The sequence below is a fragment of the Triticum aestivum genome, chromosome 3D (genome assembly GCF_018294505.1).
Source record: "Triticum aestivum cultivar Chinese Spring chromosome 3D, IWGSC CS RefSeq v2.1, whole genome shotgun sequence".
Lineage (NCBI taxonomy): Eukaryota > Viridiplantae > Streptophyta > Magnoliopsida > Poales > Poaceae > Triticum > Triticum aestivum.
This window is the reverse complement of record NC_057802.1, coordinates 462,461,791-462,477,564: the sequence shown is the minus strand read 5'-3', so window position 1 is coordinate 462,477,564 and position 15,774 is coordinate 462,461,791. Positions and strand designations below refer to the sequence as shown.

General features: G+C 43.3%; 2 protein-coding genes across 2 annotated transcripts; one reads left to right on the top strand and one right to left on the bottom strand.

Moving 5' to 3' along the window:
- The first annotated feature begins 5,165 nt into the window (after window positions 1-5,165).
- LOC123079683 (protein ALP1-like) lies at window positions 5,166-8,528 on the top strand. Its single transcript, XM_044502483.1, has 2 exons — window positions 5,166-5,413; window positions 7,227-8,528. The coding sequence occupies exons 1-2, from the start codon at window positions 5,281-5,283 to the stop codon at window positions 8,282-8,284; spliced, it is 1,191 nt and encodes a 396-aa protein (XP_044358418.1). The 5' UTR covers window positions 5,166-5,280; the 3' UTR covers window positions 8,285-8,528.
- A 648-nt stretch (window positions 8,529-9,176) lies between these two features.
- LOC123079685 (coatomer subunit zeta-3) lies at window positions 9,177-12,259 on the bottom strand. Its single transcript, XM_044502484.1, has 6 exons — window positions 12,060-12,259; window positions 11,664-11,823; window positions 10,523-10,670; window positions 10,345-10,422; window positions 9,640-9,724; window positions 9,177-9,559 (listed from the first exon to the last, which is right to left on the bottom strand). The coding sequence occupies exons 1-6, from the start codon at window positions 12,060-12,062 to the stop codon at window positions 9,500-9,502; spliced, it is 534 nt and encodes a 177-aa protein (XP_044358419.1). The 5' UTR covers window positions 12,063-12,259; the 3' UTR covers window positions 9,177-9,499.
- Window positions 12,260-15,774: the final 3,515 nt, after the last annotated feature.

Here is a 15,774-nt window from a genome sequence, read left to right as displayed (position 1 = left end):
TCTCCGATACTCGGAGTGACAAATCCCAATCTCGATTCACGCCAACTCAAGAGACACCTTCGGAGATACCTGTAGAGCATCTTTATAATCACCCAGTTACGTTGTAACGTTTGATAGCACACAAGGCATTCCTCCGGTATCCCGGAGTTGCATGATCTCATGGTTGAAGGAACATGTATTTGACATTCAAGAAAGCAGTAGCTATAAACTGAACGATCATATGCTAAGCTAACGGATGGATCTTGTCCATCACATAATGCTCCTAATGATGTGATCCCGTTATCAAATGACAACTCATGTCTATGGTTAGGAAACCTTAACCATCTTTGATCAACGAGCTAGTCTAGTAGAGGCTCACTAGGGACACATTTTTTGTTTATGTATCCACACATGTATTTAAGTTTCCAGTCAATACAATTTAAACATGAATAATAAACATTTATCATGAATAAGGAAATATAATAACAACAACTTTATTATTGCCTCTAGGGCATATTTCCGTCAAAAACGTTGTCGGATCGTGAAGGCTGCACACTTGCAACCTAGTAGAGAGGTCGTGCTTTCGGTCTTTGGTTCAAGGGACTCTTCATGGGTGGTTTGTGGGATCGTACATCGACGGTTTAAGGGAATCCAAGTATCATCTACGCTGACATGTTCTTCTTCCACTGCAACTTGGTGACGGTAATGATTGTAACCACAACCTGTTATGCATCTTTATATTAATCTTGTTTGTCGTAGGCATGGTTTTTTTTTGTTTTCTACTATGTTTCCCAACATCGTGGGCCTCACAAGCCACTAGGACGCGCCCTCATAGGGCATGGGGGCTGGCTTGTGGAGAGACTGTGAAGCTTCTAGAGCTCTCCTTTGGCCAGAAGGGAGCTAATATTTGGGGGGGTCGTGTGAAAATCTCAGCCCAATCAAAGTTGCGGAACTCCGACTATAAAAGAAATGGTGTTCGGCCAGAAAATAGAACCTGGAACAGAGAAGAAACCCTAGAGAAAAATGAAGGAAATATGCCCTAGAGGCAATAATGAAGTTATTATTTATTTCCTTATATCATGATAAATGTTTATCATTTATGCTAGAATTGTATTAACCGGAAACTTAGTACATGTGTGAATACATAAACAAAACAGAGTGTCCCTAGTATGCCTCTACTTGACTAGCTTGTTTATCAAAGATGGTTATGTTTCCTGACCATAGACATGTGTTGTCATTTGATGAACGGGATCACATCATTAGGAGAATAATGTGATGGACAAGACCCATTCGTTAGCTTAGCACTATGATTGTTTAGTTTATTGCTATTGCTTTCTTCATGACTTATACATGTTCCTATGACTATGAGATTATGCAACTCCCGAATACCGGTGGAACACTTTTTGTGCTATCAAACATCACAACATAACTGGGTGATTATAAAGATGCTGTACAGGTGTCTCCAATGGTGTTTGTTGAGTTGGCATAGATCGAGATTAGGATTTGTCACTCCGATTGTCGGAGAGGTATCTCTGGGCCCTCTCGGTAATGCACATCACTATAAGCCTTGCAAGCAATGTGACTAATGAGTTAGTTACGGGATGATACATTGCGGAACGAGTAAAGAGACTTGCCGGTAACGAGATTGAACTAGGTATTGAGATACCGACTATCGAATCTCGGGCAAGTAACATACCGATGACAAAGGGAACAACGTATGTTGTTATGCGGTTTGACCGATAAAGATCTTCGTAGAATATGTGGGAGCCAATATGAGCATCCAGGTTCCGTTGTTATTTATTGACCGGAGATGAGTCTAGGTCATGTCTACATAGTTCTCGAACCCGTAGGGTTCGCACGCTTAACGTTTGATGACGATTTGTATTATGAGTTATGTGATTTGATGTATTGAAGGTTGTTCGGAGTCCCGGATGAGATCACGGACATGACGAGGAGTCTCGAAATGATCGAGACATAAAGATCGATATATTGGAAGGCTATATTCGGACATCGGAAAGGTTCCGGGTGATTCGGGTATTTTTCGGAGTACCGGAGAGTTACGGGAATTCGCCGGGAGGGTCAATGGGCCTTAGTGGAAATAGAGGGCAGCAAGGAAGTGTGGGGTGCGCCCCCCTAGGCTCAAACCGAATTGGTTTAGGGCTTTGGGGGCCGGCCCCCTCTTTCCTTCTCCCCTCCTCCTCTTTCCTTCCCCTCCTAGTTGGACTAGGAAAGGGGGAACCTACTCCTAGTAGGTGTAGGAGTAGGATTCCCCCCTTGGGGCGCACCCTATGAGGCCGCCGGCCCCCTCCCCTTGCTCCTTTATATACGTGGCCAGGGGCACCCCATAGACACGCAAGTTGACCGTTGTCTTAGCTGTGTGCGGTGCCCCCCTCCATAGTTTTACATCCTCGGTCATATCGTCGTAGTGCTTAGGCGAAGCCCTGCGCCGGTAACTTCACCATCACCGTCACCACGCCGTCGTGCTGACGAAACTCTCCCTCGGCCTCAACTGGATCAAGAGTTCGAGGGACGTCACCGAGCTGAACGTGTGCAGATCGCGGAGGTGCCGTGCATTCGGTACTTGATCGGTTGGATCGCAAAGACGTTCGACTACATCAACCATGTTACTTAACGCTTCCGCTTTCGGTCTACGAGGGTACGTGGACAACACTCTCCCGCTCGTTGCTATGCATCACATAGATCTTGTGTGATCGTAGGATTTTTTTTGAAATTACTGCGTTCCCCAACAAAAAAGAGGAGGAGAGATCCAATCTTGAAGGGGCTCCCGCCCTACACGGGCCATGGAGGCCAAGGACTAGAGGGAAACCCTTCTCCCATCTAGGGGGAAGGCCAAGCAAGAAGAAGGAGGGGGCTCTCCCCCTCTCTCCTGGTAGCGCCGGAGTGCCGCCGGGGGAACCATCGTCACTGCAACCATCTCCATCAACACCGCAGTCTTCATCAACACGTCAATCACCTTCCTTCCTTTATAATCAACGGTCCACTCTCCCGCAACCCATTGTAATCTCCTACTTGAACATGGTGCTCTATGCTACATATTATTATCCAATGATGTGTTGCACCTCTATTATGTTTGAGTAGGTTCTCTTTGTCCTATGGAATTGTGGTATGATATGAGATGTATGTTATTATAGTGTTGTCCTATAGTGCCCGCCGTCTCGCGCAAGCGTGTGGGGTCCCGCTGCAAGGTGTTGCAATATGTTAATGATTTGCTTATAGTGGGCTGTAGGAGTGACCGAAACCTAAATCTGAGTTCGTGAGTTATTGCATATGGGATTAAAGGGGACTCTTAATGAGTTTTATCTTAATGAATCTTTAGTATTTGTAGATTCTTACTAGAGTTCCAATCAAAAGAATATATGCAAGTACGGAGAGTATATTAGCTTAGGCCTCTCCCTCATAAGTATGATAAGTATCACTATCGTGTCATACTCAATTGCCTAGGGACAATTCTGCACATCCTACCACCACTTTTCCACACTCGCTATATTTACTTTATTGTTCTTTTATTAAAATAACACCTAATGTTTTTCCATGTTCTTTATTATCTTGCAAATATATCCCATCACTTCTGCAAAGTAGTTTTATTTGTTGTTCTAGGTAAAGCAAGCGTTAGCGTGCGTAGAGTTGTATAGGTGGTCGATAGAACTTTAGAGGATATTAATCCTACCTTTAGCTCCTCGTTGGTTTGACACTCTTATTTATCAAAAAGCTACATCTGATCCCCTATACTTGTGGATTATCAATAGTTTTTCACCAGCTCTTTTTCCGCTGCAACTCCGAGTTGGTAACGATCTGATCGAACCCCTTATGCATCTTCATAGTGATCATGAGAACTTGATAGCAGGACAGATTTTTTTGTTTCTACTACATGCCCCAACATGAGGATGCATTGGAACCACTTCCCCTTGACACCTTCCCACCTACCACTCTCATGGTTAGCCTGGGTTGTTTGTCAAAGAACTCTAAGCTGAGAGCTCTAGTTTGAATCGACCCAACTCGCCACTCAAGCTTCCCAAGAAGTCTCTTCTACCATAGGACTAGGTCGGGCTCCGACAAACTGGTTTAACTTATTAAAAAACATCAAATTGTCAATTTGTTTATTTATGACAACTTTCACTATAATACCATCGTACCCACCTATGTTTATGATTGCCTCGAAAATATTTCATGAGATACCCCATCTCTCTATAGTTTCTATGAAAACAAGAAGTACTAATACTTTGTGTACTGTGTGAAGCATCTATGCATGTCATGTTCTATCCATCCATATGCATCTAAGATTGTACGAGCATACACAAACGGTACATATAGGACCCTAACAATGATTTCCTTCGTGGATCACAATGGCAGCCACCCTGCGAACACCAGAACAACTATTTCGAGTCTCTTTTCGCAAATGGCTGCTGGCTGAGGAGTTTGAGATTGTGGATGTTTGCCGAACAAGCCCGAGTCGGCAACACATGAATGTGTTGGGGGCATTTTTATTTTTTTTAAATGTGGCAAAAGTGTTGCTTAGCATACTAGTAAGAAAGCCAATACAATGTGATCATGGCCCTACATGCGGCGCAACACGCCAAACACGAGCACAGAAACCACGGTCCACATCTGGGTCCACATTGACGAACTCACGAGAGGCATCATGCACAAACCATCGGGTCAGATCAGATCGCGCAAAGGAGCAAACAAGCGAGCATGAGCTGGCTCGGTATTAATAAAGGGGGACCGGGCAACAGCGCAGTTTCCTGAACTTTTTACGTTACAATCTTAAATCGCGGCTCGAAACATGTGAATTTTTTTCCTATTATACAGATCGACGAGACGAATGTTATCAGATACAACAGAGTAGCGCGATGCACACGGTCATAAGTAATAAAAACCGGCAAAAGAATTACGTTGTTCCCATAGTTAGAATCACGGATAGACACAAGACAATTCTCCAAAAACCCAAGAGCTTGACCAGACCCAAGAGCTCCCATCTTGCCAAGATCCTAGCCTCACTTGCATGATGCAAAAATTGCATGCCATCTTGTGAGTTGTGACCAAAAAACCATACTAGTACTTGGCTTGTTGCATGCTGCTAGGTGGCCGCGGCGCTGGGCAGATGTACAACCACTACAAAAAAACATAGCGGCGGCAGCGAACTCTGTTTCTTTGGCACTGTGAACAACAACTGGGTGGGTCTTTTTAAGTCATTGGGGGGTTGCTGCCGCTGCCCTGCCTCGGCTGCTTTTCTTGATCTCTCCTCCGGAAATTAGCTATCCTTCTCCTCGACTCCTCGTCATGGCACCACTGAGGGGGGCCAAGCGCCGGAAGCGGCACCCGGAGAAAGCCCTGCCGGCGGGGGTGATGGCGCCCTTGCCCCCGCCCGACGCCGCCGATTGGTGGGACTCCTTCTCCCGCAGGCTTGCAGCAGGTATACACACGTCCATGCTCCATCTCTCTCTTTCCCGTCTCCCTGTTTGGACCACTGTTGCTGCCCGTCCTCGCCCGTGCCCGTCCCTCGTCCCGCGGCTCGCCGTGGCCTCGCGGCCCTCGGTAATGCGCGGCACCCTCTCGCCTCGCGTACGAGATTGCGCGTGGGCAGATTTCGGCTGTGGTGCTGGATCAGGGAGGGCCGCCGTTGAATTTGCACTGCTTCCTGCGCGCGCGCGTTCGATGGCCTTGCTTAATCCGCGGCCTTAATCTGGGCGGTTAGTGCAGTGAATCTGCTTTGTTCGGTGCGCTTCATGGAGGGGTGGTCGGCTGCAGAGGCTCGTGTACGGTCGGTGCACGGAGGAACGGGCAATCTCCGGCGGGCGGGGTGGTCCAGATTGTTCTCCGAGGGCACGAACAATAGCAGCTTACGAGTGCGGCGGCTCCGAATGGTCTCGATCGGGTCGGGGATTGTTGGGGGAGAGCGGTTAGTTTTGACATTTGCGGTTTTCTTGGTTCTTCGTCTCCATTTCAGATCTACCAAGCATGTGTGCAATGGTGTTTTGGGGATTCATAACTCTGTAGCTGGTGTCAGTTGTGCCCATTGCGTCGACCTCATCTGCAATCGGTTGCTCGATTGTTCAAGCCTCGATGCTTCAAGAACTAACCCTTCTTTTTCTTTTCTGAAGCATGTGAAGTAACTTGTTTACATTTCCTGAAGAATTCAGTCAAAAGTTGCTGTACATGTTGCAGAGGAAAAACCGGCCTATCTGTTCACAGATAGTTCCACACAACTCGATAATTGTTTTTATTCTGTGCTATTGGTGGTCATAGTATTACTGCTAATTTAGAAGACAGTTACTGTGGCTCATACAGATCATCACATGGGTTGAGTGATGCAGTACTAGCTTAAGTATTTTTCCAGGGTAACTCTTAAAACTTCTCACACTTATAAAGTTATAATACTTAAAAAGAGGAAGTGTTGGAATCCACAATCACTTTACTTAAAAATATAATGATATCTACAAGATTGCAACTCTGGTATGTAACTCGTAGATCCTTTCTCAAAGAAGCTAACTGTTTATTCAATCAAATGGTCGACTAATCTATTTAGATTCAGTAGGCTCTGTCAACATGGTGTATGCGTATGAAGTGAATGGGTCATTACAGACAGTTGCCCGAGAGACATTCCCCTGAACAAATGTTCCTCATGTAGCATGATGCCATGCTCTCTTATGGTCAAGAAATGTTTCGCAAGTCCTTAGACAGTGGATTTTTGGAATCCCTCAAGCTCTAGGAAATGTTTTGTATGAAACTTACACAACTCTTTAAACTGAGTGCTGAAGGCATGTACTGATTTAATTTATATATTTACTTAACTCGTGTCGATGATTTACTCGTATACTTTGAATTATCTTCTGCAGTCACTCATACAATTTGTCTTTTCTTAGTTTAACCATTTCTCGTACCAGTTTCCCAGCACATTCATAACTCTGTTTAGGTTGCATCAGATATGCTGATAGAGTAGACTTATCTATTAGTTGGTGGAAATTTCCCAGTATTGCTATAAGATTTTCATTACCTGTCACTTCTAAGTTTTAACTCACTGTAGGGATTAGGTATCTTCTTCCTTGCCAAAGTGTATGTAAACATGATAGGGATAAGACTTATACATTTGCTGTTCATGTTGAAGAATGAATTGAATCTCTTGCATTGTAAAATGTATACATTTGATGTTCATGTTTGCCACACAGTTTTGTGGTACAATAAATTGTGATATCAGATTGTGACACTGCAATCTGTTGTTTACACAGGACATTACTCCAAAGACTGCCAAAACTTTGAGTCAGTCTTCAAGATGTCGAGGAAGACATTCGACTACATTTGCACTCTTATTACCGGGGACTTCTCAAGAAAGACGCAGGGTTTCAGAAATTTCAGGTTTGGAGACAAGACGATTCTTGCGTTGGAGGATCAAGTAGCTGTTGCTCTGTTGAGACTGACGACTGGTGAGTCACTTCTGAGCATAGGGAATCGCTTTGGAATGAACCACTCAGCAATCTCAAACATCACTTGGAAGTTCATCGAGTCCTTGGAGGATCACGCGATCAGTCATCTGAAGTGGCCTGACCCTGAGGAGATGGCGACCATCAAAGCAAAGTTCGAAAAGCTCCAGGGCCTCCCCAACTGCTGCGGCGCCATAGACACAACACACATCCTCATGTGCTCTTCAGCTCAGCCTAACAGCAATGTCTGGCTTGACTGTGAGAACAGGAACAGCATGGTCCTGCAGGCCGTTGTCGACCCCGACATGCGGTTCAGAGACGTTGTCAGTGGCTGGCCTGGGAGCATGGATGACTCCTGCATCCTGCGCACCTCGGGCTTCTACAAGCTGTGCGAGAAAGGCGGGAGGCTGGACGGCCAAATGGAGCTTCCTGGGGAGCCAGCAGGGTCAGTGGTCAGAGAGTACATCATCGGGGACACGGGCTACCCTCTCCTTCCCTGGCTGATGACTCCATACCAAGAGCGTGATCTGTCTCCAGCAAAAGCAGCATTCAACAAGCAGCACGCCGCGGCGAGAATGGTGGTGCAGGGTGCTATGGCCAGGCTGAAGGAAAGGTGGCAGGTACTCAAGGGGGAGCTGTGGAGGCCCGACAAGCACCGGCTGCCGAGGATCATCTACGCCTGCTGCCTGCTCACCAACATCATGATCGACCTCGGCGACACACACAGAGAACGGGCACCGGCGTCGCACGACCATGATGACGGTTACTATCAGCAGTTCAGCAATGTGGCCGACGACGGTGCGGTCGCGCAGAGGGACGTGCTTTGCCAGTTTGTCAGCAGGCTAGGCAGCAAATTGCCGGAGTGATTCTCTAGCTGCATACCGTGCGCCTCTTCGCCTATTTTTCTCTCTGCTCGACATGAAACAAATGATAGCTACAGAACATAGGATCGTGATCTGGATATTTGTTACCCTTGAGACGGTTTGCTGCGATTGTTATTGGTATTATTAAATAGGTCATAGAAGTTGTAACCTGAATTGCGGTTACTTTGAAGAGAGTCTGCTTTGCTCGTTATTGGCATGATATTCTCAAGCAAGGGTATTGTTGCAATTCTACCTTTGTCTCATGAAATTAGCAACCTGAGATTTTGATTCCTTATGTCGTCTTTGAAGCCCCGTTCGGTATACAGTTTAGACAGACAGAGGAATGTAAAAAAGTACAGGAATGCAATAGGCTGTACAGTGCATTCCTCCGGTTCTTGAAATATAGGAATAAGAAAATAAGGAATTGTTCGGTTCACAGGAAGTCGTTCACAGAGGTGAATAAAGGAACCGTACAACTAATGCAGCAGTATATTATTTTATTCGGCCAGAAAGGGCTGCATGCTGGTTTGGCTTCTGTCACATCCATGTGAATGATATTTTTTTTATTCAGCCTGCGCCGTGATTGCCTCGGGCCTCCGCCCAAAAATGTGCCCAGACCAGATTTATATTTTCCTGTGAAATGGCCACTGTTTGAGGAACTTTCCACAGAAACGCTGTAGCCGAATCCTGTGTACCGAACGCCATCGAAGGAAATGTAAACTATGGAATGGATATTCCTCTGGAAAGACTAGCATTCCTGTGAAGCGAACGCACCCTGAACATTTCGATTAAGCCGTTTTGGATGATTCATAGAATCATAGAGGAAAACTCAAATGATCATGGAAGAAGGTTCTTTTTTTTAACAGGATGGAAAAAAGTTGCAGATCACAAGAAATTGGTAGCATCATGGGCTGCTGCTGGATTGTTATTATGCACCAAAAGAGAGGTGAGACAACAAGACCAACGACTGCACCATCACAAGTTTCTTATACAGACCTTAGAAGGGAATCTGGTAACCAGATAGGCACTTAGGCCGCACATACATCTCTGCGACAAAATGTCGACGAGCACCACAACAACAGACGAACGAACTCACACGCAAAGATCAAGTCATTTTCTCGTTCTTTCTTTCTTGCAAACTAGGTGCACTGTGCTAGAAGAGGAAACACAGGAGTTCAATGCTGGGTGCATCGCCAACCCGAAAGATGCCTACACACACTACTTCAGAAGAGACCTCGCGAAGTGCTCTCTTGCTGTCGCTAGGGCTTGGCTTATCGTCTGCAAGTAGAGGGGAGAAGAATAAGTCATCTGGAAGTAGATAGGTTTCAGCTGGAACCATTATCACAACTGTGTTATACCTGCTCAGTGAATGACCCAGCTCCTTCCAATCCATGGCCTGACACCTTCTCGGCTATCACATTTCCATCTGTTTCCAGAACAATCCTGCAAGGCCATTTGTGAATTATTATTTGCAGGTCAACAACTCATCAAACAAATAACAACCTGCCTGACCAGAAGGTCTGTATTATCATGGCACAAGTGCAAATGTTAAATTGAGGTTATTATGCTCATGTCCTCAACAGCTCAAGATATACATCATAGTCCGATTACATAAATCTGAACAATTATTGTGTGGTGATAGAAATCAGGTGCGAATGTTTCTTGAAAACAGTGAACAGTAAATAATCCATAACACTCAAATTAATTACCACAAATTCTAATTAGAAAATACCAGTAAAAAAGCACCACAAACACCAGCCCTCCTTAGTCCATTTCTTATCTTTGCTATCAACTCTACATAGGTGATCGTAATTGTGAAAGTAGAAGTGCTACTCCCTCCGATCCAAATTAATTGACGCAGCTCTAGTACAACTTTTGACGCAGTTTTAGTAGCTGCATCAATTAATTTGGATCGGAGGGAGTAGTTGAATTCATTGCTGAAAGAACAAAATAATAGAAAATGGTTATGGCACGCAACATTCTACAGAAAAGGAGCCGAAATTTATTTATTTTAAAAGGAAACCAACAGCGACCATAATAGCATGTGGAAGCATGGGAATTACCCTCCATCAACAACCTCGTCAAGGCACAAAAAGATGAGATCCAGATTTTCAAGTGCGGTCCTTTTGTCTACACTGTTTCTGGAAGGAGATAAAGTACTCACGTTGATTAGTAAATCCAGAGAAAACAATCTGGCAACATGGAGGGGAAATAAACCACAATAAAAGGGAATTGCAGAACCTGAGAAGAATGCCAACAGCATCAGAAAACCCCTGAAGAACTGACGCTAAAATGAGCTCATTCTCCTCATCTCCTCCAGTTACAAAAAAATGGAGATCTTGGATGAACTTGTACACAATAATGTAGCCATCAAACATTACCACATCAGCTGCAAAATGACAAACATATAACAAACTAACCGATGTTAATAGCTGGACGACTTCTACTAAAAAAAACTACCATATTACCATAATACCATGTAAATTACTTTGTTTTCTTATCAGAACTATAGGAGTAATTGAAATTACCAAAAACTAATGTTTACCCAAAAAAAGGCAATACATATAAAATGGTGTCGAGCACCACTTAGAAACAAAGCATTTGCACATACAGTCTTTTATCAGAACTTTGAATTGTTTGGTGAATTTTACAAATAGTTGCAGAATTCATGAGACACAATAAAGAGTAACTTGGTGTTAAATGCTATAGTAGGGCCTACTACTCTGCAGTGAAACCTGAGAACTGAGCCTAGCAAGACAAGATTACAATAAAAATGCAAAAATACATGGACATGTGTTAATCCATAAAACTTGGTCCACTGCTGCAGTGGCCGATGACATTGGGCGCGAGTGTGAGATCCAGCAGCTTGCATGACGATCGATGTTGCAGTGTAGTGCTGTATTAGATATTCAGGAGTAGTTCTGTTGTTTACATTGTGATAGCTGGGGTGTTTTCTTCCTGGTTCTGTTCGTAACAGACTCCTTTATACCTTAACGAACAATACTCGTGCGTGTTCTTGAAATAAAATATCCAGACGACAAAATGACAACCGGTTAACATCCTTGTTCCGAACAGCGAGACAGCAAGGGACTGGAAGAGATGAGCCAAAAAAAGGGCATGATGCTCCAACAAGAAGATACACCTGATGAGTGTACTGCAGGAACCTCACAAACTGTAGCCAGTAACAGTGTAAAACAGCTAGGCCCATTTGGTTGGCAGACAGTGAGGTGCCAATCAGTGTTCCCAGGAAGATGGCCGTTGCTCTACACACTATCTAAGGTCCATTAAGAGAATGTAAACTTGCATTTTACATTTACCCTCGCAGTGCACATATACAGTGAAAAAATTAACACTTTCCTCGTCTTTCAACAGGCAAACTCACCCTCTGTTCTGGCGCTGGTCTTCTGGGTCTTCACGAAGAGCGACTTCTCGAAAGCCAGCTTGGAGGACGCGGAGGGCCAGTCGTCGGCGTAGTACTTGACGGCCACGCGCTTCCCCTCCGCGTCCAGCACGAGGATGTTCTTGACCGACGGGCAGGACGCCTGCACGGGCAGAGACCAAAGCCAACAACCTCTGAGAAATAATCACTCCTGGCAGGCGAAATTCGGGGAGTAACACATCGCAGTGCGCCAATTCCGACGAGACGGAGATGAAAAACGCGCCAGAAAATACTTGATTTTGCCATCCGGTTCTGGGGCATAAACCCTAAGTAAACCGGGCAAACGGAGACGCGCGCGGTCGGATTTTGCCGGAGAAGGGGGGCGGGTCAAGGGATTACCATGTCGAGGGGGGAGGACGGATTTGCGGGCGCCGGGAGCGGGATGGACGACGGCGTGCCGGAGGGAGCGGCGGGGCTGCTGCTGTGCGAGCGCAGGCGAAGGGAGGGCGACCAGGACGAAGATCAATAATGACAACGAGGACAGGGTGGAGTAGTTTTTTTCATTTTCCTTTTCATTTTCGTGTGAGAAAAAGCGTTGGTTTATGCGGACCCGGCCCAAGCTACGACCGAGGCTAATTATTGGGCTACCCTGGGCAATGGTCAGTTTCATTTTTTTTTTGAGGATTTGGTCAGTTTCATTGGGGTACCCTTGCGGCAGCCCGGCAAAGATCATTTTTTGTGGACTGAGAGTGCGCCGCGTGTCATGTGCTGGGCGCTTTTTGAGAATTTTTTTTCTGTACCATTTTCGGGGTTTAGATGGGTTTTTTCTGTGTTTTTTTGGATTTTTTGGTTAGTGCCCAAATTTTTCTATGTTTTCAAGAAAAAAAATCAAAATTTATTTTGCTTCTACGGGAGGTACAGATTTCTCTACATGTTTTTTTGCTTTCGCGAGAGGCACATATTTAGTTTTGCGAGAGGCACAGTTGTGCCTCCCGGGAATATTTTTTTACTCTCACGAGAGGCTCGGATTTGCTTTAGGAACAGCTGTGCTTCTTGGAAAAGTAGAAAAAAATGTTTTTTTTCTTCCACGAGAGGCACAGATTTGCTTTCGTAGAGGCACATGTTTGCTTTCGCGAGAGGCATAGGCCCAGTTCTTTTGCAAGTTTTTCCCAGAATCTGACCCCTCCCCAGCTTCTCACAGAATCTTTGACCCCATTTGTTTTACAATCCTAACTAATTAGACCCTAACTAAATAGGATTGTAAAACAAATGAGACTCAAAAATTCTGGGAGAAGCTGGGGAGGGGTCAGATTCTGGGAGAATCTTGCAAAAGAATTGGGCCATAGTTGTGCCTCTCACAAAGGGGGAAACCATGTTTTTTCCACGTAAGGCGCAAGTTTGATTCGACAAGAGACACAATTATGCCTCTTGGAAAAGAAAAAAAATATTTTTTTATTTTGCTTTCGCAAGAGGCACATATTTGCTTCTCGTGGAGGCACAGATTTATTTTCGTGAGAGCCACAACTATGCCTCTCAAAAATGAAAAATAATGCTTCTGGCTTGGGATTTTTCATGAAAACAAAGTTCATCGAAACCTATTAATATGAGATCTAGTTTCAAAGATCTCAACGCGAGAAATCCAATAATGAAAATGGTTTGCGGTTTGGCCGCAAGGTATAAGAGAGAGAAAATTTGAATAAACGAATCTACGAAAAAAGAGAAAACTCATCCTCCAGAATGTGGGAATGACCTTTGCAAGGGTACCCTTTAGTGATTTCGCTATATCTTGCTATAACTTGTCTCAGGGTTCTCCTCCATCGCTCGCTTGGGATCGACCGATGTTCGCTCCTCTCTCACTCGTTGCACTGGTTTGATCTGGTTATCATTCAGTTTTTTTCTTTTTCTTTATGCTTTTATACAATTTTCTGTTTTTATTTACTCTTCAATCAGGTTTTTCCTCATTTTTACGGCTCTTATCGGTTTCTTTGTTTCTTCACGGTTTTCTTTTCTTTTTTTTCACAAGATTTATTGGTTTATTTCTTGGCTTTACTGGGTTTTCCCTTTTCTTTCTTCTTTTCTTTAATTTGTTGTTTCTTTCTCGATCTGTTCTTTCTTCTTTTTCCTTCGGTTTGTTTTCTATTTTCTTGTTATTTCTTCCTCTTCTAAAGGATTTTCACAGTTTTCTTCGAGTTTTCTGTTTTTCTTCATTTATCTAGTGTCTCTTTGTTTATTGTTTTTTCTTTAGTACATGTCTGTATTGTTTACATACATTTGTACATTTTACATATACATCATGATTTTTTATACATGTTTAATATTTTTTCAAATACATCATTAACATTTTAAAAAGAATGTTTGATGACTACTTTATTAATACATTGTACTTTTTGGTATATATCAGTAAAAAAATAATACATGTTTACCATTTTTAAATATATGATTACTTTTTTAATACATGATCCATATTTTCTAAAATTTATATTTGCATGTTCAAATTTTTGAAGACACGTTCTACATTTTTCATATATGTGAGAAACAGTTTTTTGTACACGTTTAACATTTTTTAAATAGACAATTTTTTTCAAACCTTTGTGTTTCATGACCACTTTTTCATACACATTGTACTTTTTGGTATATATCAAGAACATTGTTTTATACACGGTTACACTTTTTCAATATATGATTAACATTTCCTTGATACGCGGTCAACATTTTCTAAAGTTCATGTTTTTATCTTCAACTTTTAATACACTTTCAACATTTCTGATATACTTCAGAAATTTTTTATACATGTTTAATATTTTTAAAATATATGATTTTTTCAAATGCCTGATTAAAAATGTTAAAATACATGATCAACATTTTTCATACACATTGTATTTTTTTGCATTACATTTTTGTATGCATTAGAAACATCTTTTTCTATACAAATTTAACATTTTTACAAATGCTAGACTAACATTTTTCAAAATGTTTTATGTTGAGTGTTTTTTTTGGTAAAACAAGAACAGACAACAAAAAAATAACAGAGAAAAAACGATTTTGGGGCCTCCAACAAGCTAGGCCGGCTCAGTCTTGCTCTCCCTCAGATGAGGCTGTCTTACGTCTCATGACAAGCGAGACATAGGCGCACCCGGGCTACCCTGCCTATTTTTTGTGAAAGTGAAATCGTACGTACCTGAACGTTTCTAAAGAAATCTAAAAGATCCATACATTTTTGTGGGGTGAACTATATATATGTAAATTATGAAAAAGTTGACCTCAGAAAAAATAAACTTATTTGTTATTTGCACGGATCAAGTTATATCATATTTTTAAGGGAAAAGTATATTATTCGTCCCTTAATTTTTCTGAAAGTATAGAAATGGTCCTTCAACTTCAAAACCTGCAAACCTTAGTCCCTTAATTTTTAAAACCGGATAAGTTTAGTCCTTCGTACCGCTTTCAAGTGGTTTCCTACCAACGCGGACACGATTTTGATTAAAGCCAAACACGTCATACATGTTTGACGGGTCTCGAGTCCATGTGGCAATATTTCTCTTTCCTTTCGTCTATCTAAAGTGTGGACATTTGATCGAGCACATGGCATGCAATGTTTGCATGTACACAGTCGTGCCTGCTGCACCTTGCCACGACCGATTATCTCCATCGACTGACAAGCCACGGCCCGTTTTGGGCTGCTCTGCGCGCCTCGCCGCACCATAGCTCCCCGGCCACCTCAGCGACGTGTACATGAGCGTGTTGGATTATGGATGGGCTTAGGCCCATATAAGACATTAATCCCTGGTTAATCTTTAGGCCCATGTGGATGGCAGGTGGTGGGAAATTTAGTCCCACCTTGCTAGTTGAGGAGAGTTGAGACCCTTTTATAAGGGTTGCTCTATCACTTGCCATTGGGAGCTTGGGAAGAGCTTGAGACGTGAATCCTTTGTTGAGGATGTCATCGGTCATCTCAGTGTTGAGTAGAACTCAAGAGCAAAGGACTCACACATGAAAGGGGAAGAGGGTTCTTCTAGCGCCAATGTGGTGCAGAAGAACTTCCACAAGTTCAAGGGAAAGAACTCTATCCAGCAGAATACTACCTTTAAGAAGAAGGGTAGGAAGAAAGACAAAA